We start from the raw sequence: 27,619 nt of genomic DNA, 5'->3' as shown, positions 1-27,619 counted from the left end.
AGGGTTTCTCATTTGTTAGACAGGTACTCAATCACTTGATCCACACCACCAGCCTTGTTCCTGATTTTTTTAAATGGTCTTCACTATGTAGCTCAAGCTTACCTAGAACTTGAGATCTCCCTACCTTAGCATCTCAAGTGCTGGGATTACAAGTGTATGCTACCACATCTGTCTTCATGACACCATTTTTAAAAGATAAAAGCGAAGACTTGGGCATATTTGTACATCTGGGATGACAGCTACCATGTCTGTGCCTGGGGGGAGGTGTGTACCTCAGAGGCAGGTGCAGCTGGGCATATGTGTGCAGATAGTTCACACATCTGCGCATCTGGGTGTATGTAGAGAGGGGTGTCAAGTGTGTGTATGCCATTGGGTGGTGGTTGTCAATAGCTTGGGCTGTCCAGATACCAGCCACTAGGGGGCAGAAGGTAGATGGGTGTAGACTGTGTCTTGCAGTTCTCCCAATTCTCCACTTAAGTAGCTTCTATAATTGTTGTTGTTGCAATTGTTGTTGGTGATGGTCATGGGGATTGAACTCAGGGCCTGGGCACTGTCCCTGAGCCTTTTTGCTCAAGGTTAGCACTCTACCACTTTGAGCCACAACTCTACTTCCAGTTTTCTGGTGGTTAATTGGTGATAAGAATCTCAAGATACTTTTGCCCTAGCAGTCTGAACCTTTATCCTCAGATATCAGCCTTCTGAGTGGCTAGGTTTACAGGCATGAACCACCAATCCCTGGCATAATCGCTATAATTTTTATTAGTGTACACTAATAGTCAAGAGAGCTTTCACTGTGACATTTCCACCTACGTATACAATGTATACATTCCTTATCCCCTCCTCCTCCTCAAAACAAGTTCAACAGGTTTCTTTGTTCTGTTTTCACACATGAAAACAAATTCCTTGGCCATATTCATTCTCAGCCGCCTTCCTGCTAGTATGCTACTGGTGGAGCCTGTTTTACATTCCTGTGGGTGATTACACCAAGGATTGTCACTATATTTCAGATGAATGTATAACATATTTTGCTCAGCATAACATTCTCTAGTGCTTTTCTTCCCCAGTCTCTATAATTTAATTCTAAATAGGAGCCATGTTTAATAACCAGCTCATAGAATGCCTAGAAGTTTAGCCATTGTCACTTATGAATAGAGCCGGCTAATTCAGAGCTCTTGGGACTTTGAGGAGCTGCTCCTTTGTACTTGAAGAGCTCCAAGTCTCAGAACACTGGCCAGTGTTCTATCCTCAAGTGTTCTATCTCCAGGTCCTTAACCTCTGTGAGAAGGCCCAGCTGCTCCCTCAGACCTTGGTTGCAGGCAGGAGGCTGCAGCCCCTCCCATTCTTTCAGTCTCTCCCTGTAACCGGAGCCACATCTTCCTGCCCCAGGTGGCTGACATGACTAGCTGCTTTATTTTACTTTCTCTTGCTAAGAACACAATAAAGGTATTCAGAAAATAGGACCAGTTATAAAGTAGACTTGTTTGGCTCATCATCAGCTGCAGCTGATGATGCTTTCTTGCTGGCAGCATCCCCAAACCATGTGGGGTCTTAATAGAAGACATAGAATAAGAAAACAAGTGTATGTGTACGCTGCATTTCATGTGTTTTCTGGTCTCCCTCAGTTGAGAGCTCCATTATGATTGCTTTATCTAATTCATATCCCTATTTTGAAAGGCCCCAACTCTAAACACCATACTCAGACTAAGTTTCCACTCTCTGGTACCTCACAGAGAGGTATGAGTCCAGCATGAGTTTCAGAGGGGCAGAATAATCAGTCTCAGTAAGCCTCCACTGCTGGCCCTCTATCCTACCTCCTAGAATTCAAGTTGGAGGTGGGGGGGGGGGTCACAAACGCTGGAGGTATAGGTCTGATACTCTGACTGCTGGACACAAAGCTCCAGAAAATGATGAAGTCTTTTCACTCACCATATTAGTTTACTTTCCTCCTTGATGACACCCTCTTCCCCCCATCCCCGTGCCTGCATTCTTCTACTCTCCACAGCCAATACTTTACAAGTCCCAGTTCTTGTCCATGTGATTGTTTGCTTGTTTATTTGATTTGGTGGTACTGGAGAGTTAATTCAGGATTATACCTGCTAGGCAGGTGATCTACCACTTGAGTCATGTCTCCAGCTCCTTTTTGCCTCAATTATTTTTGTTGGTTTTTTTTTTTAACTGTAATTTTTTTTTGTCTTTTTTTTTTTTTTTTGGCACTGGGGATCGAACCCAGGACCTTGCACTTCCTAGGCAAGCGCTTTGCCACTGAGCCACATCCCAGCCCATTCCTCAATTATTTTTGAGATATAGTCTCACTTTACTTCCAGGCTATCATGAACTGCAGTTTCCCTACTCATGTTTCCCCGGTTACTGGGGATGATAGGCCCACACTACTGTTCCCAGCTGTTAGTTGAGAAGCCAATTTTTATGCCTGGGCTTGCCTTGAACCTCATTCTCTGCCTCCTAAACAGCTTAAGCCACCTGGTCTGGTTTTGCTATTGTGTTCTTGACTAATCTCTAGCCAAGTCTGAGAGTATAAGACTGGAATTTTCCATTGGGTTCTCTTCCTGGATTTATGCTCTATAAAGCTGTGATGTGGAGGTCACTGAATCAGGTAGAAGAGGACCTTAGAGTTGAGGCTGTTATCTTGATAGATTGCAACAGACCTGTTTTGAGGAAGAAAAATGAGTGACACCGATTCAGTCTTTAGTAAGTCTTCATACTTTCTTCATTATGGATCTTTTTGCATTAATTTTTTTTACAGTGATTATTTGAATAATAAAATCTTCTACTTTAGTCCCTTTTAAACATTGTCTTGTGGTATTTGGGGCATTCACACACTGCCCATCTTTTTCATCTTGCAAAACTGAAACACTGCATACATTCAACAATGACTCACCGATTTTCTTCTCCCCAGCCTCTGGCACTCTACATTCCATTTTGCATTTCTTCCTGGTACTGCATAGAAGTGGATCTGAGACAGACCAGAGGCCCACCCCTCCCCGGGCACAGGGACAGGAGTTAGAAACTGCTGAGCGTTAAGCACTGTTAAGTACTATTAGAATGTTAGTTCTATGTTGAGTTTTCCTTAAATCTCCATTGCAAACATCCTTTTAATGCTTTCTGGGCATAATTAGTAGGTTTGACGGGCCTTTTCCTTAGTCAGGGAACTGCTAGCCAAACAGCAGGTCAGATTATCTTCACCGCAGACTACCTGCTTTGAACATTCTACAGGTGCCTTACAGAAGCTACAAACACAGCTGCTTGTTACTGAAGCACAGCTCCAGCTGTAGAAGACAGTATTCCAGCCACAACTGGTTCAGACAGCTTGTGCAGTTCGAAAGCTTTGGGGAACTCGAGCCTGTTGTCATTTCACTTAAGCAAGAGGGCTAGTGGTTTCCCCTACTGGCCCAGCTGAAGGCTTGTGATTGGTGCATATCATAATCCTTTATTTGCATAAAGGGCAGTGCCATGATTGATGTAAGTACCCACCCCCATGCTTTCTGGCTACATATGCAGGCTATTCAGCTCACTCTTAAGCTAGTTGGGGAACACCTCTTTGAGCTGCCCCTCTGGTGTTACAACCTTGGACCCATTGGAAGAATTGTTTCAAGTGGTCTTCTCTTGCCTGCTTCTGATTGTCATTAGTAGAACAGGCAATGTCTGTCATTCTAGAAAATAGCCAAAAGCCACCCACCCACCAGGCCTTTGAAGACAAAGACCAAATTTGTGGTCAGCCAGGCCAACTATGAAAATCTTTTCTCACCTCTGGCCTCCATTTCCCTCTATTTAACTTGAACCTAATTTTGGAATCCCCAAACATGACTAAAGGTATACTAAAATATCATCTCCCCAGTGCTGCCATCTCTTTTTCTACCCTTCGCCATGTCTCTTGATTTGGCCGATGGGGACACGTATCTGGGTCTAACGTGGGACTCCTGGAGTTTTGGCCTAAGGAATAAAAACCTGATTTAATTGCTCTGTGCCGGGGCCTACCGGCAGCAAATTGGGGTTCCTGAAATAGGGGGCAGGGACTGGAAAGAATAGAAGAAAGACAAACACATCGGGTCCGGGAGGTCTGCAGCCCAGGCAAAAACTGCCGCCCCGTTTATTATCAACTCAAAGCTTATATCCCTTCTTGAGACCAGGGTACTGCCAGGTGTTACATCCAGATGGTTAATCAGGGAACTGTTGGGGGTTACATTCATATGGTAAATCTCAGATCAATTGAACAGGAGAAGGCCAAAAAACAATAAGACAATCAAGCAATTATCTGATGAAAATCGAAGTACAGTTTGATTCCACTCTGGCTCCCAACATATCCCCCATCTTTATTTTAAAAGAAACACAAGTGCAATTTCTATTCTTTCCACTATCTCTAATTATCTCATTATCCTGTCTCACTTTCCAAAAATGACTGGTCCCTTCGTCTAAAGGGGATTGATGGGCGGAGATTCAGCTTCTGTGACTTCTTCAAGCTGACTCAGGGGCGTTGTCTCTGTGCTTGACCAGGGACCTTAAGAAGCCTAGCCTGTTTTATCAAGGGGTTGCAAGGATTAGATATCAGGAACAATAATTTACTCCAAACTAGAGATCATATTTAACATTTAACAACTGCACAAACCATCTTTGGCTACAATAGTGTAACTTACTTAGCACCCATTTGCAAAGGCTTTTTCTTGATTGTCTGGGGAACTAAATTTCTGCAACCTTAATAATGCTTCAGTTGTCAGATCTAAACAGATTAATAGAGACACAAGCCCCAGATCCACAAACTTTCCTGAGTTTGTGGCTGGTGTCAAATAAAAAGTTCGCTCAATTAGGACTTTAAACTATCCACTATCACAGAAGATTAACAAGTTCCTGCCCAGTTATGAAAGGCACGGGCATTAGTAAGGCATGCTTACAACTATTCTATGACCTCCCGGCTCTGATTAATTTGAGTGGCCAAGCACAAGTGACTCTAAGATCTGACACCATCTCTGCCATCCAAGCAGAGGCTTTTGTGTCCCAGTAGTGTCTCTCCACACAGGGATAAACATGCCATTGGCATTTCACTTTGTTGGTTGCTGTACTTGAACTCGGGGCCTGGGCACTGTCCCTCAGCTCTCCAGCTCAAGGCTAGCACCCTGCCACTTCGAGCTCCAAAGCAACTCTGTCCCAGCATCCTGCTGGCAGATTAGACACCACAGTCTCACAGCGACTTTGCTTTGCCCGGGGTTGGCTCAAAACTGCAGTTTTCAGATCAATGAGTCCTATAAAAGGCCACGTTACTCCAATTAAAGCAACAAGGTGGTCAACACAGAAATAGTCTCTAAGCATGAGCTTACCTAGAATCTGGTAAAAGCCAAAGTTACATCTGAATAAAGATTGCTGTCCTTCTCCAGGGGCTAGCTGGAAGTTGCTATAAGGTAACTTACAAGAGCAAGCTGAAATAGCAATTAAGCAATTACTTTGGTAGTCCTAATTTTCCTTTTTTCTCTTTCTTTAAACATTAAGACAACTTCACTTTCAAATATTGTTTAGAAACCCATTTCCAATGTTCTTAAAAACTTTTACTGATACTGGCTTACAACAATTAACACCTTAGCCTTTATTTGCAATTGAAAACCCTTTAAGGGCACAAAGAACTCCTTCTGCCTTCAGGCCCCCTAGGGCTCAAGGCACTCCTCTTGCCTTTTAGAAAAGGGCTTTTTTTTTTTTTTTTTTTTTTTTGCAGTTTAGATTACTGTCTAGAACTCCAACAGTTTAAACTCAACTAACAGTTTTTCCCTAATGCAAGAACTATAGACATCAGTGCACCAAAAGTCTAAGTCTGGACTTGGTTTCCTTCCTTTTTTTAAAAAATATACCCAATTGCATGGAGATAAACCTTTAAACATTTCTTTAAAATACTAATCACATTATCCACATTTTACCATCAGATTTCTAGTGTCAGTTTGCAAGAAAAGACAGACAGGCAAAATTTCTGACGTTAATGAACAATTATACATTTAAATCTCTTATACATGTCTCCAAACTTTAACTTAAAGTAAAAAATCCCAAATCCCTAATACCTCTTGTGCTAAACAGGATACAATGTTTACAATGTAAAAACTGTATGCACTGCAGGACCAGATTTTAGAAAAATACTTTTTACCAGTTTTTCTTTAAAACAATGCAATAATCCTTTGAGACATAGGAAACATTCAAACCTACTAATTTTCTTGAAGTTTAGACTTAGATTTACCCAATTGCTTTTGTGTTTCAAATGAGCTCAACCATTGTTTTATACAGCATGCTGACAATTTAACCTTGAACATGTTCACTCACACCCATTCGCACACACATTCATACTCAAAGATCTTAAAGCGCGCAAAATTAATATCGGCCATTCATTTTCCGGAAATTTTAGTACCATGAGGGTTTTTTGCTAATCTTATTCTTGTGGGTGACAACCAAGTTTTAAAACAAACTTTTTAACAAAGCGACTAGCTGAAATTTATTTTTTTAGAGCTAGTTCCTGATATTAGACACATTACCATAATACCTTTTACAGATGAAAGGTGGGTGGGAGTCTTAAACTTAGGAGAACTAAGACTGAAGTTTGTGTCCTGCCACCAACTGTCTCTAGACTGTCACTTCAGCAGGTTGTAGGAAAAAGGAAACTAGACGGAAGACTGCAGCTGCTTTGTCTGGCCTCTGCTCACCTCAGCTGCAGCCAATTGGGAGGGGCCATACCAGGCCAAAATTTTTTACTTCCCAGAAATATTCAAATAGATAACAAGGATGTGCTTGAGTACACCGAAAAAAAACATGAGGATCCATATTTAGAACTGGTACCAATTTTAAAGACAAAACCGGACAAAACAACAACAAAAAATACCCAAGGAAAACTATGTAACACAAACAAGACAGAGAAGCGGAGACTTTTAAACAGAATCAGACATTGACATATAACAAGAAAATTGGACTCAATCAGATACACTTAACACAAAAACATAAGCTCAGATGAATGTTTTCACCAAACAGCTATTTTTAGATTTAGACATGTCTTGCTGGTGGGAGTCTCAGGCATGCCCTGTTATCCACAAGAAACTCAGAAGGGGGGGGGGGTCAAGGCGTCCCTTGACCACCCAGGCCTCTGTTTTAGGCCCAGAGTGCACTTTTTATTTATCTTTTTTTATAAAAATAAAACAAAACAAACAGGGGGTCGCACGATACTTACCTCCGGAGGCCTTTGCTTTTCACCTGGGCATCTTTTACAAAAAAGGTTGCTAAAGGAAAACCACCGTTTCTAGAAAAAAAGCAATCTTTTATCTCAATAGCATAAATATACAAATTATTAGGAATTGATGAAAGACTTGGGAGCCCTGGTTGGGTGACCCCCATGAGCATACTGCAGGGAGAAACCTGTATTTGATGCACTTGTGGCCGAGAAGAGGGAGGGACTGCCCCATGGTTTTGCGGGGCCAGGGGCTGGCCCCTTCTCCAGTTTCCCGAAAACGGGCGGCCATTGCGATTTGTTGCTGACTTGCAATCTTTAGCCCAGTGCTTCCCTTTACCACAGCGTGGACATGTGCCAGGTGATTTTTCTTTCTTTAACCTGGCCTGGCGTGGGCATTGCGTCATCCAATGTCCTATTTGTCCACAAGAAAAGCAACGCCCTGGGGGTCTAGCATCCCGAGAATGCCGCTGACCTCTATATTTTAGAAATTCAGTAACAGTCTTTCCTTGAGGAGCGGCGGCTAAAGTAAGGCCTTGTACATGGGAGGGTCCAATATCAGCACACAGTGAAATAAAGTCCGTGATTCCTCCCTTATTCCTATGGGGTCTGATAGCCACCTGACAGGCGGCGTTGGCATTTTCATAGGCTATGTGTCTAACTATACTCTCCATTGCATTCTCATCTTGTACTAGGTGGTCTGCAGTCTCCATTAATCGAGACAAAAATTCTAGATAAGGTTCATTTGGTCCCTGTTTAACTTCTACTAGATTTTTTGTACGATTGGAATTATGTAACCTTTTCCAAGCCTCTCTCGCCGCAGCATTTATTTGTAAATAGGCTTCCTTTGCATAACCCAATTGATCTTTGGTGTTTTTATAGGTTCCCTCTCCTAACAACTGATCAAAAGTGTAAGGCAGGTTCTTAGACCTATTTGTTTCCATTTTAGCCCGACACTGTGCAATGAACTCTGTCTCCCATAATAAGTACTCTCCTGCACTAAGGCATGCTCTGGCAAGCCGCTTCCAGTCATTTGGGCATGCAATACCAGCACACGCGGCCTCCAATATTACTTGAGTAAAAGGGGCAGTTGGCCCATATTGGGAGCAGGCACTTTTTAAATCCTGTAATAGTTTAACAGGAACAGGTTGATGGTATACTTGTTCATCATGATCAACTAAACTAGGGAAGCATCGAGGCCCTGAAATATCTTCCCTCCTTTTAGCAGCCTGAGCTAAGTTTAGTTGGGATGCACTGTGCCTGGTTGTAGTGCCTGTTAGGAGGCGCTTGTTGCTAGGACCTTTAGACATGCATAAAAGTTGAGAAGGGGGTTGGGGCTGCAAGGCTGCAGCCGGAGGCGGTGGCAATAGGGGGTAAGGATTAAATTCCTCCGAGATTGTGGCCGGGGGTTCATATCTATTTCCTACTTCTTGGGGGGATCTCTGCACTATCCCCGTCTTAGATATTAGATGGAGGATTTCTTCTAACGTCTTCTCTATTGTAGCTATCCGGTCCTCCATTGGCTCATCATAACTTTCCTCCTTGATATTCAAATCTGAATTCTGATACTCAATATCTACTGGTTGTTGTTCTCTTTTCAAGATCTCACTTAGACTCTCTTGGGCTGCGGCATATGGCTCAGCCTCAGGTTTTTCAGAAGGGTCCTTTAATTCATAAATTTCCCTTAATTCAAGATTAAGTTCAGCATTCTCATGTTGAGGATTTATGCATTCACTTACTAAATTCCATACATTAATAGCCTCTACTGGGGTCTTTTCGGGGCCATATACATTATAATATTCTTGAATTCCTTTTCCTATCTGCTGCCAGGTTTTTTGGAATTCCTCCTCTATAAACCTCGGGCATGCCTCCTCGACAAACTGTAGGAAGCTCTGAAGCACCCCTTTTTCCGCCCACGTTCCGTGGGCTTCAAGTAAGCCTGTTAAGATCGGTACAAATGACCTATGGCTATTAACTTGACCCATAATTTTTACTCTGGACAATACAGCCTCCCGCTCTCTCACTCTCTTAAAAATCCTCTCTTAATAGTCCTACGATGTGTTACTCACCACAGCGGGGTCCTCCACCTTCGTCCCAGATTTTCAGGGTCCCTGTTCGGGCGCCACTTGCCGGGGCCTACCGGCAGCAAATTGGGGTTCCTGAAATAGGGGGCAGGGACTGGAAAGAGTAGAAGAAAGACGAACACATCAGGTCCGGGAGGGTCTGCAGCCCAGGCAAAAACTGCTGCCCGGTTTATTATCAACACAAAGCTTATATCCCTTCTTGAGACCAGGGTACTGCCAGGTGTTACATCCAGATGGTTAATCAGAGAACTGTTGGGGGTTACATTCATATGGTAAATCTCAGATCAATTGAACAGGAGAAGGCCAAAAAACAATAAGACAATCAAGCAATTATCTGATGCAAATCAAAGTACAGTTAGATTCCACTCTGGCTCCCAACAGCTCTGAAGATTACAAATACCTCTTTTCATCCTTTGTACTTTTAAAATATTTAATTAAGATATCTGACTATTGAGGTTTTCCAGCATTCCTTAAATTTCATGCTCAATAAATGCTTTGCTCTCCCTCCCTTCCCCTCCTCCCTTGCTGGTGCCAGGCCCCAGGGCTGTGCTTATAGGCTGGAGCAACCTGTCTCTCCTCCCCTCTGCTGACCGCTGGTGCCCTACTGCTGGTCATTATCCTTTGCCTCAGGAATGAAATATAAACAACAGCCAGAAGAACAATGGCCCCAGGAAGTCCTCATGATCCTGGAGCCACCAGGTGGCCTGGTAGCCTTGCCTATGGGAGGAGGAAGCAGAAAGTTCGGGGCTAAAGGTTGTCCTCTAGCCTCAGCCCTGGGATAGCCAAGTGGGTACCTGCCCTCTCAGCTGAGAGTAGCACTTATCCCAGCCCTGAGGGCCGAGTCTCTGGGGAAAGTAGCCTGACCGCTCTGAGCCTTGGGAATGAGGTGCTTAACCCTGTCTGAGTGTGCTTCTAGAGGTTCTGGCCTGATTAGGAGTGGTAGCAGTCTGCTCCCACCTACCAGTTCCTTGGGGCTCACATGATTCCTCCTTCCTCCTCGTGCCTCCCCCACCCCCACCTCTACCCAGGTCTGTAAGGCCTAGGGTCTCATGATTTTTTTCATTGGAGCTCTTGGCTCCAGCAGTGGGGGAAATCCTAAATGTTGTAATCTGGAGAATGTTGCCACATCCACAGGACTGGAAATTCAAAAGCCCAAGCCTGGGCAAACTCACTTTCCACAGCCCCTGGAGTCCATGTGGCCCCAGTGAGCTGGGCACAGAAACCCAAGATTCTAGGCAGAACAATAGCAAAGGAACCTGGAGGAAGTAGCATGAGGACTGGGGGGTGCTCTGGGAGAGCCCCTCAATACATCCCACCCAGTGATGCAACGCTGCAGAGAGCACACATTTCAATATCCCAGGGCCTGCACATCCTAGCCTGGAGAGGCTGTCACCAAATGCTGTGTGATCTTGGCCAGGCTGCTGTACTCTTTCTGGGCCACAGCCTCGTCCTCAAAAAGGGACTATGGAAGCTAAATGCATTGCTCTCTAAATCAGAATACCCCAAGATCAAGATGTATGCCACTGGTGAGGCAAGGCGGGGACACACAAAGTGGGTGGCCCATGGCACAGAGATGTGGTTTAAACACTGCAAAGCCATTGTGGTCTTTTGGTGTTTCAAATGTCAGCAAGGGAGGAGAGGTTGATGCTGAGATCTCTCTAACTGCTTTTAAAAAACTATGGTACCAGTTTTAGGGCTTAAACTCAAATCCTCAGGCTCTCACTTGGCTCTTTTTGCTCAAAGCTAGCACTCTACCCCTTGAGTCACACCTCTACTTCCAGCTTTTCAGTGGTTAATTGGAAATAGGAGTCTCATGGACTGTCTTGCCTGAGCTAACTTTGAACTACACTCCTCAGATCTCAGCCTCCTGAGTAGCTAGGATTACAGGCATGAGCCATAGGCACCTGGCTTCAGCTAAGCTTTGTTAGATCATTTCCAGCAAGAATGGAATGTCTTTATTTTGCATCATTAATCTTTGGTCTTCTACTTAGGGCAAGTGAAAGAGAGTTTCCCTTTTATAATCTTAAGTAAAAGAAAAAACAATAAATTCAAGAAAGTCTATTAAAGATCATCCAGATAATGGTACATTTCCCAGCTAATAATACAAGGAGTGGCAAGCAGGCTGCAGATGGTTGAGGGGGACACACAAAGTATGGGGTGCCCTGGTCCCTTGTCCAGCCCTGAGCCCAATAGGATGCCAAGGGGGCTGGGCAGGAAAGAGGCCCATCCCGAGGCCATAGAGACCCAGCTTCTGGAAGCAGCTTGTCCTGTGGGTGCTAGGAGGATACATAGAAGGACTCAGGCTGCCTGGCTAGGGCCATCTGCCTGCTGCTAGTCTGAGAACCATGCTTGCTGTTGCTCTCCTGAGCCTGAGCCTCCTGGCTGTTGTCCACGCCTGCTTTGCAGACACGTACATGGCGGGTGTTGTGTGTCCCATCACCAAGCCTGCCCTTCTGGTGTGTAAGTACCGGGTCCACTTTCCAGCCAGACCTCGCCTGGGCAGGCAGAAGAAAACAGATACAGGCTCTCCACTCTCTCCTGGCCTGCCCTTCAAAGTCCAGCTCTTTGTTGAGGCCATTTCCAGGCTGCAAAAATTCAGACATGGTGGTTTATATTTACCAGGATCAGCCTGGGATTCAGAGGGCTCAAGTTAGGGGATAAAGGTGATGCTGGAGGTGATACTCCAGCCAGTCAACCATCAATAAGGCTAGGGAGACTGTCACCAACTGCTGTGGGACTAGGCCAGCTGCACTCCCCTCTCTGAGCCTCAGCCTCTTGCTCAGTGCAATAAGGAGTCTGGGAGGCTCAATTCTGTGGCCTCTGACCTTTGTGAGACAGAAGGATCCCAGACTCTGTTGTATTAAGGGGGTGGGAGCAGAGTGTGATGGGAGGGGTCTGGGGCAGATGTTTGGCTACAATCATGGGGTTCCTGTGTGTTAGGATCCAAAATCTGAGGTGGGAGTGGGGTCTCTGGCTGGGATCAGAGGCACTGCTTTGTGTCTCCTGAGAATTGTCCCCTAGCTAGCACAGAGTGAGTCTCAGGGTGACCCGTCAGCACACTGCCAAGGCTAGCCTAGAGTGGGGTGGGGCTGGGCTTCAACCACACCCTTCTCCAGTGAACCAGGAAGCCGCCAAGGTCATCCAGAAGGCTTTTCACTGAGCCCCCTACCCAGACATCAAGGGTGAGAAGTCTGTGATGCTCCTGGGCCGGGTGAAGTATGGCCTGCACAAGTGAGTGGCCTTGGCGGGGGGGATGGGGGGGATGGGGGGGTTGGGGGGGGTTGGTGGGTTGCCCAGGGGCAAGAGGGATAAGGAACTTGCCCCAGTCCCAAGGAGGAAAGGCAGCCAGAGAACCCCAGCCTTTCCACCAGACAGGCTCCTTCACCCCCACCGCTGCTGTGCTTCTCCAGCCCCATGCCACAGGGCTCTAGGGGACCAATGGGGCCTTCCCTGCAGCTCTGTAAGATCCAGCCTTCACAGAGTGCCAAGGCTCACACCTGTCTCCTTGGCTACTCAGTGGAGAATAGGATGATGTAATTCACAATTTGGGTTCCTTTCCTCCCCTGATTAAAGAATTAAAAGGCAGGAACAGGCCGGGTGTTTGGCCTAGTGGTTAAAGTGCTTGCCTAGCATGCATGAAGACCCGGGTTCGATTCCTCGGTACCACATACATAGAAAAAAGCCGGAAGTGGTGCTGAGGCTCAAGTGGTAGAGCTCTAGCCTTGAGAAAGTCCAAGGACAGTGCTCAGGCCCTGAGCTCAAGCCCAGGACTGGCAAAAAAAATAAAAAAAAATAAAAAAAAAAATAAAAGGCAGGAACATGTAAAAGCAGACAGAGCAGGTTATTTGCAAATGAATGAGACCATGAAAGATACAGCAAAAAACTGACTCCTTGTACAAGGAGGGGGTTCACAAAACCTGTTGTCCGCAGTCCATCCCAGCCTGCTGTACATAAAGGGTCCCTACCTCCTTCCCTTGGGACATACTTCTGGTTTGATTGGTCAAAGAGTGGGTGTGCACTGCAGGAAAGTCACCTGATTGGTTCCCCCTCTCCACATGTGAGTGAGGAAGGGGCTTCTGATTGGATGGATGCTAGGTAGCTATGAGACTGGCTATTGCTGTGAAGGGAGGCCTAACTTCCCCTAGTGGGGACTGAAGTTTAGGGCCAGCCTGGAATACACCAGAAGCTATTTGAAAATGGAAGCAAAAAAGACTGGGGCATGGGTCAAGTAATAGAACACCCATCTAACAAGTACAAGTCCTCAATTGAAATCCTAGTACTGTCACCACCACCACCACCCCCTCCATAAGATCTCCTTAAGGATCTTTTCTGCTACCTCAGGAAAGGGGGCATCTTACTTGGGTGAATGGAGCAAAACACAGAGGTCTCTTGGCCAATGAGTTTCCTAACTACGGTGACAGCCGACGAGGGCAGCTGTGGGCCAGATCACTTTATAAACCATACCTTATCTTACCTAAAATATTCCCCAATGGCTCTGCTTAATACTTAGGAAAACAGATGATCATGGAGGTCAAGCAGCTGAGAGGTCACACAGTGAGGAAGCGAGGTCTGAGCATGCCACTTCCTGGCACCTCAGGCTTCCAAGCTGTCCTTGTATTTGCCTTAAAATCACCCTCCCCCCTCACCTCCCAATCCCCTAAAACAGAATTTACAAAACTGGGCCATCTCAAGTGACATTGGTACTAGAGGACCTTATCTGCTGTACAGCCACCAGGGGGTGCTGGTAACATGAGAATGCAGAATTACCTTTTTCTTTAGCTTCTGCAAGGTGGGCGATTGGGGGTAGGATGCACAGAGGTGCCCAAGACTCTGTGTGGCCTTGGATTTCAGTAAAATGAGGATAATGGCATCCTGGACCTCCATGAAAGGTCAGAGACATCAAAAGTGTCTTAGTGTTCAAAGAACTACAATCTTAAAACCCCACAGTAATTAGTAAGGCTGATGGCTTACAAAGGATTCCTTTTACATGTGACTGTGGACCTGAACCAGTGGAGACAGAAGGGAACAATAGAAATAACTTGGGAGGGGTCATGGTGAAAGTAGGTGAAGTGAAATAATGGTACAGTGAAAATTCTGAATACTATTTTCAGTGAAAACCAAAAGAATAGAATAGAATGAAGCAGAAGGTAGAGATGGGAAGGGAGGAGAAGGGAAGGGAGGGGAGGGCTGGAGGCTTAGCTCAAGTTGCAGAGTGCTTTCCTTGCACGCATGATGCCCTGTATTTAATTCCCAGTTACATTTTGTGTTACTGTACCACACTCTTGGCAGCCAAATATAAGAGGATCATGGTCTTTATTGTGTTATTTCCAGCTCATCCTCATCAATACACCCTTGAAGGCTGAAGAAAAATACTAGTGAAGCTGGGAGTTTGGCCTAGTGGTAGAGTGTCTGCCTAGCATGCACGAAGACCCAGGTTCAATTCCTTGGTACCACATACATAGAAAAAGGCTGGAAGTGGTACTGTGGCTCAAATGGCAGAGTGCTAGCCTTGAGAAAAGCTCAAGGACAGTGCTCAGGCCCTGAGCTCAAGCCCAGGACTGGCAAAAAAAAAAAAAGAAAGAAAAGAAAAATACTAGTGAGCACATACTCTGAGCCAGACACTATTATTCTAAGTCTTTTTGATGAATCCATTGGCTTAATCTACATACAACCTGATGCTAGGAAGGAAATTCTGTTAGGATGCCCATTTTTCACCTGTGGGTAGACAGAGGCACAAGGAGGCTAGAGGGGAAAGCAACCTGGAGTCTCCTCCATGGGCAGAGCTGGGAGAAGATACACAGTGCTGTCTGAGTTATCCATAAAGTTTTTTATTTATTTATTTATTTATTTTGCCAGTCCTGGGCTTGAGCTCAGGGCCTGAGCACTGTCCTTGGACTTTCTCAAGGCTAGAGCTCTACCACTTGAGCCTCAGCACCACTTCCGGCTTTTTCTATATATGTGGTACCGAGGAATCAAACCCGGGTCTTTGTGCATGCTAGGCAAGCACTTTAACCACTAGGCCAAGCTCCCAGCCCCAATCCATAAAATTTTATTGGCACACTCACCAGTGTGCTAACAGTGCACTGCAAATATCCCACCATGTCATAGCTACTCCCCAGTCACTTAAGTGACTTTCTGTATACCCATAGCAGTCTCTAGGCAGGGTGCAGGACCCAAACCTTTCATCCTCCCCCTGGATCTGAGCTCCTATATCCCAGGGTGAAGCTTTGTGTCAGCAGACCCTGTGTCTAAGAGCTATGAGCAGCCTTGATGCACACAGGAGGGTCTTGGTGACTCAGAAGCCTTTGTCACACCCCTGGAATGCATAAGGAATGTGGGGATTGGGAAGGGACAGATAGGTGTGACTCTGGACTCCAGGCCCACATGCATGGAAGCTGTGAGCATGGCAGGAATGAAGCCTTTCACTAGAAGTCACCCATGACATGGCTAAGCCTCAGGCCGAGGCTCTGGTTGAGGACCATGGTGTTAGCTGGGACATGAGGAGAATGGCAAGGCCTACCTCCTGGGCCGTGGAAAGGAGGCTGGCAGAGCCCTGAATGGTTCCCAGTACACAGTTGGTGCTCTGTGGCTGCACAGGACTGGAGGCTTACTATAGTACTTGCTCCCCTCAGGCCTGGATGGATCAAGGGACGCTTCACAAACTTCATTTCCTTCACCCCAAAGCTGGTCCTGAGGTCAACTGATCCACCTGGCCTTTGAGTCCTGCGAGGGAGCCAGCTCCTCCCCTCCCTTCCCTTCCCTTCCCTTCCCATTCCCTTGCAGCTGGCCTCGTGGCTTAAGAGTCCACCTGCTCCTTCTTGGGTCTCCCTGCCTTCCTGGTGAGCCACCACCTGTGTCCACTCCAGATTTGCAAAGAGATCAATGTCATCTCCAACATCATGGCTGACTTTGTGCAGAAAAGGGCAGGTGAGTTCTGTTTGCATGCTCCAGAGGGCAGCACTCACCCACAATCAGGGGATGCTATTGGGGCAGTCACATCCCCATCCGGGTGGCTTGGTCCCTGATGGCTCTGGCACATGGTAATTATTATGGTCTGGCCTGGCTCTGGCAAGCTGCTTCCCCTTGGAGCTGTTGCCTCCTGAGCTGTGTTGTTTAAGCTCTTGTTTATTCTCCTCAGTAAAATGGGGCTAATGATTGCACCTTCCTTACAGGATGGCTGTGAGAATTGAGTATTTAAAAGATGTATGTAAGGAGCTGGGAGCATAGCCTAGTGGTAGAGTGCTTACCCAGCATGCAGGAAGCCCTGGGTTCAATTCCTCAGTACCGCATATATTGAAAAATCCAGAAGTGGTGCTCTGGCTCAAGTGGTAGAGAGCTAGCCTTGAGCTAAAAGTGTCCAAGGGCAGTGCCCAGGCCCTGAGTTCAAGCCCCAGGACTGGCAAAAAACCAAAAGTGCAGAAGGATCATTAAAACCATACCAGAGTGATCCTATCATGACTAGAATGACCACTACCCAGTACCCCTAGCACCAAGACCAGCACCAAGGCCAATTCAATGGGCAAACATGGATGGACGATGAGAAAGAAGAAGGCAGGGTGGAGATGAAGAACTCCCATATCCTTGGGATGTCTTCCCTCCCTTCCCATCAGGCCTTGGGGTACAGGAAAGGCTTCATGAGGTCATGCAGTATAGAAAGGATTCAATATTATCATCAGTCATTAGGAGGCCCTATGAGAAGTGGGGAGTGCTGTCCTTCCCAACACTAACACTGTTACCTGCCAAACACTTCCCTGAAGAAGCCTGCAGATGACCCAGCCAGGAAAGTACACCAACCCCATCTTTCTGTCAATAACTTTTTATTGGGACACAGCCATACGCACTCACTAGTGCTCTGGCTACAGCTGCAGCACTAACTAGTGGCAGACAGATGAAACCGCACTATTACCAATCCAGTCATTATAGAACCCAGAGATTTTTCTGATCCTTGTCTTTGGGGAAGTTACAGAAGGAGGATCATTAGAATTGGGTCCTAGCTCATGCCCATTCCCTTTTATATGTATAGGTACTGGGGCTTGAACTCCGAGCCTGGGTGCTGTCCTTTAGCCTTTTTTTTTTTTTTCTAAAGGCTGGCATCCTGCTACTTAAGCTACAGATACAGTTAATTGGAGATAAGAGTCATTCTTGCCTAGGCTTCAAACTGTGAACTTCAGATCTGGTTTCAAACGGTGAACTTCAGATCTCAGCTTCCTGAGTAGCTAGGATGACAGGCGTAGCCCACACATTGGTAGAATGAAGACCCAGCCTTAAGTGAAGCAGGCACTGTCATTGGAGAGGAGGGTACACATGCCCGAGGGAGAGGGCAGAGTTCCAGCCTGGACCTCTGGCTTCAAAACGTTCTTCACCTAGTACAGTAACCAGAAGACAGAGGTAGAGGAAAGAGAAGGACACAGGGCCCTCTTTGCCCCATGTATACACGAGAGCACACAGGCTGGGGCACCTGGGTGCAGGGTGCAGGGAGCACCCCTTCCTGTGACATCCACTTGACTTTCCCTCCCCACAGCCAGCGTCCTCTCTGATGGAGACATCGGGGTTGACATTTCACTGACAAGATCGCCGCTCATCATAGCTACCTACCTGGAGTCCCATCACAAGTCCCTCAACTCCTTGGGTGTTCCTTGGGCTAGGACCCAACCAGTGACCTGGCCACCTTAGCCCTAGCTTTTAATGCCATGCCATAGAAGCCACCCATTGGCAGAGCATACTGTGATGTGGTCAGCTAGGGTGTGTGGGCTTCTCAGCACCAGGCTACACCTCACAGAAGGCTCAGCTGCACCCCAGCTCCTTTCTAGATCTCCTGGGCTTCCGGCATCTTCTACAGCAGTCATTTAGGGAGTTATACTCCACTTGGGAGACTCTGAGGAAAGTTATGGATCCTGGATTTTGTTAGGATATAGTTTTTGCTGTTATTACAAAGAAGCTCAAAATGGCAGCAGCTTATTTGTTTATCTATTTTATTGGTCTCGGGGCTTGAATTCAGGGCTTGGGTTCAGTCCCTGAGCTGTTTCGGCTCATGGCTAGCACTCTGCCACTTTGCACCAGAGCTCCACTTGTGATTTTCTGGTGGTTAGTTGGAGATAAGAGTCCAGTCTTTTTTCCCAGGAACCACGATCCCCAGCTCTCAACCTCCTGAATAGCTAGGATGAGTTGTAGCTTAAGCCTTCCCCCGGCCCTTGTGGAAAGGCACCTCTTAGCTTCCTCCCTCCTATCTTGGGGTGACAGTGGCAACAGGCCTTTGATATGTGCTGTCCTGGCCTTGGGTCCCCTGTCTTCCACAGCTCTTCCATGGTGACTTTCTTCTCCCCACAGGCAGATGGAGAAGCTCCTTGGGCTCATTCCTTCCAAGAGGTGAAGTGTGTGCAGGGGGCAGGTGGGCAGGGGACCTGGTCCATGGATGGTTCATCAGGCAGGGGCATGGGCCTCTGAAACCCAGTGCTCCCACCCTGTTTCTTCTCTTTTTCCTTTCCTTTTCCATGCCATTACTGGCTTAAACCCAGAGCTTGAGTGCAGTCCCTGGGCTTTTTTTTTTCTCTCAAGGCTAGTGCTCTACCAGCCTTGTCCAGGGAAAATAATCTCTTAATTTTTTAAACTTTCTATATTGTTCGTTGTTTAACCATCTGAACAGTGCAGAGTTCCTGTGAAAGAAGAAAATCCTCTTAATCCAGACAAGCTGGACCAGGCAGACTTTACTGCAGACAGGGCAATGAGCACAAGGACACTGCAGAGTCTTGCTGTGGGCAGGCAGCAGGGCAGCGACATGGGGCTCAATGCCACATACAGATGGACCAAAGGAAACAGAGGAGGGAGCAAGTGGCCGTCAATGGGTGGAAAAAATAGGTGTTAGGGTAAGGGGTGGGGCCATTGGGGAGACACTGGTTAAACCAACCCATCTGAATTCTTTCTGAAGATGAGAAGTGTAAGCTGGAAACTGGTGATTCATATCCTTAATCCTAGATACTCGAGAGGCTGAGATCTGAGAATTATAATTCCAAGCCAATCAAGGTAGGAAAGAAAGTGCATGAGACTATTATCCATTTCATTTCTCAGAAAAACCCAGAAGTAGAGCAGTGGCTGAAAGGATGGAAATCTAGACTTGAGCACAAAAGCTCAGGGACAACACTTGGGCCCTGAGTTCAAACCCAGGACTGGGTTATTCAGTCCCAGGATGGTAGAGAGTGAGGCCTGTGTGACATGAGGAAGGTCGAGTGATCCGGCTGACATGGAGTTTACAAGGAAGCATACATTGGCTCTAGAAGGATTAGGAGTTTTACTCAAGTTTGGTAAAGCAAAGAATCCTGGTAGATTCCAGCAAGACCCTATCAATCCCCCTTCTCCATGCCTCAGCACTCCTGGCTTTTGAAATTGCCCACACTGGTTCTCTGCTCCCGGATGTTCCCTTCCTGTTTGTCAATCTGGCTGATGTCAGCTGTCACCCAAGAGAGCTGAAGGAAGAAAGCCCAGAAGGCAACTTTAGCTGGACTCCCCTCCTCCCCCCCCCCACCTCCAGTAGGCAAAGAATGAGCTATTGGCAACTCAGTGCAGGTGTGTGGAGTGAAGGACTTGTGGTCAGTGGAAGTAGGTCTTAAAGTGGAAGGACCAGAAGGAGGAAGTAGAAATCGAAGAGGAGATGGTGTGGTTGGCTGTACTGGTGTAGCTTAGCTGGACTAGGGAGATGTTAGCCTGAACCCTGGTGGAAGTGGCCTGGGGACCATGCCTTTGCTGAACAGAGGGAGCTCAGAGGCCAAGAACCAAGGACATCTGTTCAAGGCCATGTGTATCCAGAAGTCCGTAGCTTCCTCACCCCCAGCACTGTCACACATTTATTTATTTTCAACATCTGATAAATTCTTACTGTGGGCCAGGCCATGGGGCTTCTGACTTCATGAAATTTACCATAGAGATAGACGAGAACTAACTTTGCCAGTCACTCTGCTATGTGGTCAGGCAAGAATACTCAAAGTATTCTCAACATCCAGAGGTTGTTCTGTTGGCTTTCAGGAGCTGTGGTTGTCACATGGTGTGTGTAAACACCAGCCCTGGGGAGGGTGACAAAGGACAGACTGCTGGGCCACCCCTAAAGTCTCAGATCTGTATGTCTGAAGCAGGGTCTGGGAAGCAGGGTCCTTTCAGCATGTTCCTCCTTCTCAGCTGGTTATGGCTGCTGGCTAAGGGACTGCCCTCCAACATTTGGGGTACAAGACACGAGAGGCACAGGGAGGTTCTGTCCCCCAGGGAGAAGCCAATGGCAACACTAGCCAGCCAGGATCAAGACAGGAAGTAGCCACAGGACTTTTTAGGGCCTAAGCCTAAAACCACAGGTGCTGGGAACTTTCTTTACTTTTCATTTGTTCCTTTTTCAGTGTGTGTATGTGTGTGTGTGTGTGTGTGTGTGTGCATGCTGGTATTAGAACTTGAACACACAGGGCCTGCGGGGCGTCCCTTTGCTTTTCCACTCAAGGCTGGCATTTAAGCCATTGGTCCACTTCTGGCTTTGGGGTGTTTAATTTGAAATGAGTCTCTCAGACTTTCCTGCCAGAGCTGGCTTCAAATCTCAATCCTCAGATCTCAGCCTCCTGAGAAGCTAGGATACAAGTGTTAGCCATTGGTGCCCAACACTTTTGCTTTTTTCACTTATATTTTTATCACTATTTCTCTTTTGCTGTGCTAGGAATGGAAGTCAGGGCCTTGCAGGAGCTGGGCAAGCACTTTGCCCCTGAGCTGCAAGCCCCAGCTTCTTCTCATTTTCAGTAGCCCAGATGTTCAACTTTTCTTTCCAGGCTGCTCTTTGTCTCTCTCCAGGAGGTCATCACCACCATCCAGGCCCCCTATTCCAAGAAAAAGCTCTTCTTAAGTCTTGTAGGATCCTGGTATGGGCTTGCAGTAGTGGGGAGGGTCAACCTCATAAACCTCTCCTGATCATCTAGTGGCCCTGAGGGCAGTGGGGATGGGTAGGGGGTGGGTGGTGGTTGAATAAATCCAGCTCCTTCCTTTCAGGACCAGAGACTAGTTGCAGAATGTGGTTTCTCTCTCTAGCACCCACGTTTTGGAGGAGGAGGGCCCACAGGAATGGAGGGAGGAGGAGATAATCAGAACAATTGCTGGGTGGACAGAATGGCAAGTCTCAAGCAAGAGCTCAAAAGGGCCCTGTTCTCAAGGAGACCATGACTATCAGACAGAAACGTGACGAAAGAATTCCCTCATTTCTTTTCTGGGAGGCAGTGTGTATGTGGGGGGGTGGTTATAGGGACTGATTCTTATTTCTTTTTTGATTTCAGGGTTAAACCAACCAGTGCTTCCAGCAGGGCTCAGGTAGGTGGCTGGGGGAGAAATAGCTCTGTGGAACCTCATGCCTTAAAGAAAAGAGGAAATGAATCCTGAAGGAAATCAGGAAAAGGGCCAAAAGAAATTAGACAAGGTGGTTCCCTTGCACAGCTGGGCTGTGTCTGTCCAGAGAGCCATTGTGGTGCATTCATGGGCTATGGGTGAGTGATTTGGATTGCCATGTGGTCACTGCTCCTCCAGGCTGTGTAGCTACCTATGACCCCAGGAAGCACTAATTTGCGCCTCTGATTGACAGGGCAGCTCTGAGTCTGTGCAGAGCTTTGCAGAGCTTCACAGATTGGATGATCACAAAGGTGGGGATCCCTGAGGTCATGTCTCATAAGTGGACAGAAGGAGGGTTTGTGGGGAGGGCTGTGTCTCCATATGGTCCCCACTCCTAGATGGCTCTTCCTAGGTAGAGCACCAAGGGCCTCTGGTCCCTTCTCTCAGGTCTTTTTCCCTGCTGGCCCCAATGCCCACTAATGACTGCCCAGGTACATAGCCCCCAATCCTGCTTCAACTGCCACCCTGTTAAGCAGCTGTACCTACTTTAAAGACTGAGGTTTCTGTCCCACTGACATCTGGATGTGGTGGAAAGAGCCCCCACTGCCAAGAGGGTGAGACCCAAGCCTCAGTTTCTCCTCTAAAATGAGAGTCTGGGGTTTGCTGATTCCTGAATCCCTTTTGGCTTTTGACATTGTAGAATATTCGTCCCATTTGAAATAACTCTCAGAGGTTGGAATGTTGAGGAACTTTTGGACAAGGCCCTGCTGGGTCCATTGAGCCCCTGGGGTCTTCATTTCACTACCTCTTCTCCACCTGGCTTGGCAGAGATGGAAGGAATAGACACTGGACTTAGCCTGGCTGGGGACCTTGTCTGTCTCAGCCTCAGTATCCCCATCTATGCCACTGGAGCTGAAGCTTTGAGGATGGGCTTTATGGGTTCACAGGGAGGCCCCTCTGTGTAAGTTGCACACTCTGAGGTGCTCTGGAGGGGGTGAGGAGTGACCTCTGGCACTCCTGGGGAGACAGCTATTCTCCAAGTACCCTTCTCAACAGGGCAGAGTCAGCCAGCCAGAGACATGTGCCCAGAGGGGCTCATAGAACCATGGAACAGACAGACCCAGCTAGCCCTGCTCCTCAAATGTCCAACTAGGGTCCCTCCCCTTGCCCCAGGGTTGCATTTACAGCTCTCATGAACAGGAAAGGCCTGGACCTTTTTGACATCATCACCCCTGAGATCATCACTCGGGATGTGAGTACAAAGCCCCTGCCATGCCCCATCTCCCCAGAGAGAGCTCCATCCAGTTCTCCGGTGGCTGGCTGCCTGGACTCCCGAACACCTTATCTCCTTCTTCCCGCCCCTCCTTCTAGGGCTTTCTGCTGCTGCAGATGGACTTTGGCTTCCCAGAGCACCTGCTGGTGGACTTCCTGCAGACCTTGAACTAAGAGGCTCCAAAGAAGCTGCAGTAGCTGGAAGCAGAAGGCACGAAGCTGACTCACAGCAAGACCTTGGCATCTCTATCCACTGTGGTGGGGTCAGAGAGGACTTGGGGAGCTTGGAGACAAGCCTACCTCCCACCCCGATCCTAAAGTCTCTCTGTCATATAGCCTGGTGGTCCATGTCTGTAATCTCACTCAGGAGGCTGGAATTGGAGGGTCTGATTTGTTTTTTGCCAGTCCTGGGGCTTGAACTCAGGGCCTGAGCACTAGGCCTTTTCAAGGCTAGAGCTTTACCACCTGAGCCACAGCACTTTTATATGTATGTGGTATTGAGGAATCGAACCCGAGACTTCCTGCCTGCTAGGCAAGCACTATGCCACGAGGCCAAACTCCCTGCCTTAGGATCAGAATTTTTTAAGCCAGCTCGGGCAGAAAATTCTGTGAGATTCTTCTCTCCAATTAACCACAAAAAGCCAGAAGTGGAACTATGGCTCAAATTTTAGAGTGCTAGCCTTGAGCACAAAAGTTCAGGGACAGCTCCCAGGCCAAGTTCAAGCCCCAGGATAGGCAAAACAAAACAAAAACAGACAAAAAAAATGCACTTTGGGAGCTTGGAGGCCACTTCCATCCCCAGGGAAGGGCACAAAAGGACCTTTCTCACCTGTCCCGTCGGTGTTGGACATCTGGTAATCCGAGCCCTGGCTGTCCATCCTCCATCCAACCCTTCCTCTACAGTTGCCACCAAACCTTCCAAGACCCCCTTTCCCTGGAAGAAGTCCCCACTCTCCCCCCCATCAGGAGTGTGCACCAGACCATTTCCACCAGACCCCAGTGCAGTCCCTTAGCTGCTTGCTCCTGACCAGCCCCGCCCAGGCAGGTGGCCCTCCCCACAGCCCTGCAGAGCTTCTCACCCTTCTGGGTCTGGGCCCAGGCCTGGCTCACCTACCCTCTAGTGACTCTTTTCCTGGACACACAGCGCATGTGCGTCACTCGGGCCCCACACCCCGCAGGCCTGAGCTTCTGAAGGATGCCAGGTGGGCAAAGCACAGGTGAAGCACAGGTCAGGTGACAGCATGAGGTCACCTCCCAGGCAGCAAAGAGCACCTCCAGACATTATCTTTCCCCTCCCCCAGCACACTGGGTCTCTTCAGCCTGTCCATACACTGTCAAAAGACCCATTTCCTCCATAACCAGCTTCTGGTTGGAGCCCCAAACCAGGGCCAGACTATCCTCTGTGCTAGCGCTGGACAAGAAGTAACAGGGCTTCATGAGGAGAGTGGGGAGGGTGGGGGGGGGTCTCAGATCTGATTTCTTCCCAAGGAGAAGGAAGCCTCTAAAGAGGTGAATAAAGCCAGTTGCTGGTGGCTCACGCCTGTAATCCCACCTACTCAGAAGGCTGAGATCTGAGGATTACAGCTCAAAGCCAGCCCAGACAGTCCATGAAACTCTACAAAAAGAAAACATTGCAAGTGGAGGTGTGGCTCAAGTGGTAGAGCACTAATCTTGAGCAGAAAAAGCTGAGGGACAGTGCATAGGTGGCTCTGAGTTACTGGCACCAAAATAAATAAGGCAAAGGAGTTAGACTTGAATGTAGAAGAGAACATTCTTCTGAGCACCACCCCCAGGATACTGCACAACAAGCTGCTTTTTTTGTGTGTGTGTGAGTAGGGCTTGAACTCTGAGCCTGGGTGCTGTCCCTGAGCTATTCAGCTCAAAGCTACCGCCCTACCCCTGGACCTGGGCATGGTCCCTGAGCTTATTTAGCCCAAGGTTACTGCCCTTCCTCTGAGCCACAGCCCCTCTTCTTGTTTTCTAGTGATTAATTGGAGATAAGAGTCTCAGATTCTTTAGTGCCTGGGCTGGCTTTGAACCACAATCCTTGGATCACAGCCTCCTGAGTAGCTAGGATTATAGGTGTAAGTTACCATGCCCGGCTTTTTCCTTCATTCTCAATCTTGGAACTTTAGGTATGAGAAGAAATTTCTCCTGGACATATTGGCTAAATGGGAGGGGTGAAAAGCAAACTGCTGTAATCAGTCTCCCCAAACATCTTGAAATTTAATCACCACTTTTCTGATGCACACAAGACACATGCAAAGTCCCTGGGATAGAGAGAATCTTGAAAGGTCAAAGATATGATTGTAGCCCAGCCAACAGAAAAGAAAAGCTTACGAGGAGATAAGGCAAGAGCAGCATGTGGCATCCACACTATGGTAGGACCGGGAGGCAAGATACAGTGGGCACTTGGCTGGTGGATGGCCGGCCCTTCAGGTATAAAAAGTTCTACAGGGAGCTGGGCATGGTGGCACATACCTGTAATCAGAGCTGTAAGGCAGAGGCTAGAAATAAAGAGTTTCAGGCCAGCCAGACTCATATCTCAAAATCAAAATAAAAACAAAAGGCAGGGCAGGGAGTGTATCCTGGTGGTAGAGTGCTTGCCTAACATGCAAGAAGTCCTCAGTTTGATTCCTGGGTATCACCTACACAGAAAAAGCCAGAAGTGGTACTGCGTTTCAAGTGGTAGAACACTAGCCTTAAGAAAGGAAAAGCTCAACCTGTCCCACATGGAAGTCCATATGCTGCAATATCACCATCTCCCCAGGGTGATGATGGTAGTTAGAAGTCACATTGGACTCAGAATGCTCCCTTGAAGGGCCTGGGATGACCTAGGGCTCTTCCTCAGCTGTGTAAGAATGGCAGCGCCAGGACTGGGCAGCCCCAGACAGCTCCTTCCTTAAAAACAGCAACATTTATCAAGAACTCTTCTCCATTCCAGAATGGAAGGCATGTTCATCTCCCAGCTTCCTTCTCCATCCTCACGGGGTGGGTCCCCAGGTCTGAGCACTGAGCATTCCCAGGAGTACAGGAGGTGAACAGAGCTATGGAGTCCACAGGTGGCAAGAGTTTTCCAGCACAGGCTCAACCAGCTGGAGCCTCTTTCACGTCCTGCTCCAGAAACTCTGAGCAAGCCCAGAAACACTGTTCTAAGCCAGCCTAAATGACTAGAAAGCTCTGATTGGCTGGAGCATTGGCCTGTCCTCATCTGTTCCCCAGAAAAGGCTGTACCCAGAACCCATTGCTTCCCCCATGGAGAGGCAAAGCTTCCCCAGGGCAGGGGCCCCTAGGAAAAGATCCTGCCACCTGGCCTCCTAGGCTTGGCCAAGATGTATTCTAGGGACCTAGAACTAGGCTTCAGGCAAACAAATAGTGTGGGGGCCACTTGGCTTCCCAGGTGACTATGGCATAAATCTCAAGGTCTGTAGGACAAACAGAGTCATTAAGACAAGCCATTGACATGGCTGTGGATTTTGAGAAAGGCCTGGTACAGTTCACCATTGTCTGTTCCCACCCAAAACCACTTTTGTTCATGAGCTGTTTCTCCTAGGCTGGCACCAGGGCCTGTCTGAAAAAGAAGGGCAAGTCATTTAAACTAGAGGAAAGTTGAATACGTTAGGCCAAAAGATGGAGACTGTCTGGCCATAGGCCAGGCGGAATGCAGAGAGCAGCATCTGGAAACAGTTTGGGGAAGTAGCTCTCCTAGAATCCTTTTTGGTAGATCTGCGCTCACCATGGTGGAAAGAACAGCGGGTTCAAGACTCCGCTCCTGATTGCTGTGTGACAACTGCCCCCGTCTCCCTCCAGCAACTCACTTGACTGCTCTGGACCTTGTTTCTTCATCTGCCTGAAGTGATAGTCATTTTGATCCTGTTGGCGCTTTCCTCATGGGGCTATTTAGGACCGTGCTGTCTGCATTTGTCTGTCTAGATTACACCAGTTTATCCAGTGTCCACCAGCCAATGGGGGTTTTGTATAGTGCCAGTCACACAGAGGTGTTCAATGAATATTGGATAAACTCTGAGACTAGAACCCCCGCCCCAATATACAGCCAACAGTCCCCATTCCGTGTCTTGGGGCAGGATGGGAATTTGCCATTGGATAGATGAGGAAACTGAGTCCAGGAACAGGGCAATTGTCAGAGTTATAAAGGGGGTCAGACTCAAGAAAGCAAGAACAAGATGCGTGCTGTTCCCACGCCTAGCCCTCTTGGAAGGGGACATGAGACCTGTAGAAGGGAACAAAAATATAAAGGCAGCTGGGCACTGGTGGCTCTTGCCAGTAATTTTAGCTACTCAGGAGGCTGAGATCTGAGGATCAAGATTCAAATTCAGTCCAGGCGGAAAGGTTCATGAGACTCTTACCTCCAATGAGACACCAAGGAGCTAGAAATGGTAGAGCACTAGCCTTTAACACAAAAGCTCAAGGACAGTATCCAGGCCCTGAGTTCAAGCCCCAGGACAGACTGGCACAACAAAAAGAGGGCGAATGGGCATTGGGCACAGACTGCATGAATCCTAACTTCAGGTCCTCAAATTCTCTGGCCAGACTATGGAGAAGTCTTGTCTTTGTACTCATCTTACAGGTGGCATGGTGGAGCCTCAAAGACCTCTAGCCAAGGTGCCATAGCACCCAGTTAATATGATGGCTACTTTGGGGTTGCTGTGACCAAAATACCTTATAGTAACAACTTAAAGGGAGGAGGGAGTTATTTGGG

The 27,619-nt window shown here is 47.6% G+C and overlaps 1 protein-coding gene across 1 annotated transcript; it reads left to right on the top strand.

Annotated features, from left to right (window-relative positions):
* Positions 1 to 11,630: 11,630 nt before the first annotated feature.
* Cetp (cholesteryl ester transfer protein) lies at positions 11,631 to 23,177 on the top strand. The gene is given in 13 exon segments (XM_090357064.1): positions 11,631 to 11,745; positions 12,402 to 12,516; positions 14,065 to 14,074; positions 15,883 to 15,980; positions 16,130 to 16,212; positions 17,807 to 17,940; positions 18,526 to 18,651; positions 21,103 to 21,170; positions 21,579 to 21,612; positions 21,881 to 21,925; positions 21,927 to 21,967; positions 22,801 to 22,879; positions 22,999 to 23,177. Coding segments are annotated over 13 exon segments (1,023 nt in total). The 3' UTR covers positions 23,074 to 23,177.
* Positions 23,178 to 27,619: the final 4,442 nt, after the last annotated feature.

This window comes from Megascapheus bottae, chromosome 24, assembly GCF_031878675.1.
Source record: "Megascapheus bottae isolate mThoBot1 chromosome 24, mThoBot2.hap1, whole genome shotgun sequence".
NCBI lineage: Eukaryota > Metazoa > Chordata > Mammalia > Rodentia > Geomyidae > Megascapheus > Megascapheus bottae.
This window is presented reverse-complemented; position numbering and strand designations above follow the sequence as displayed.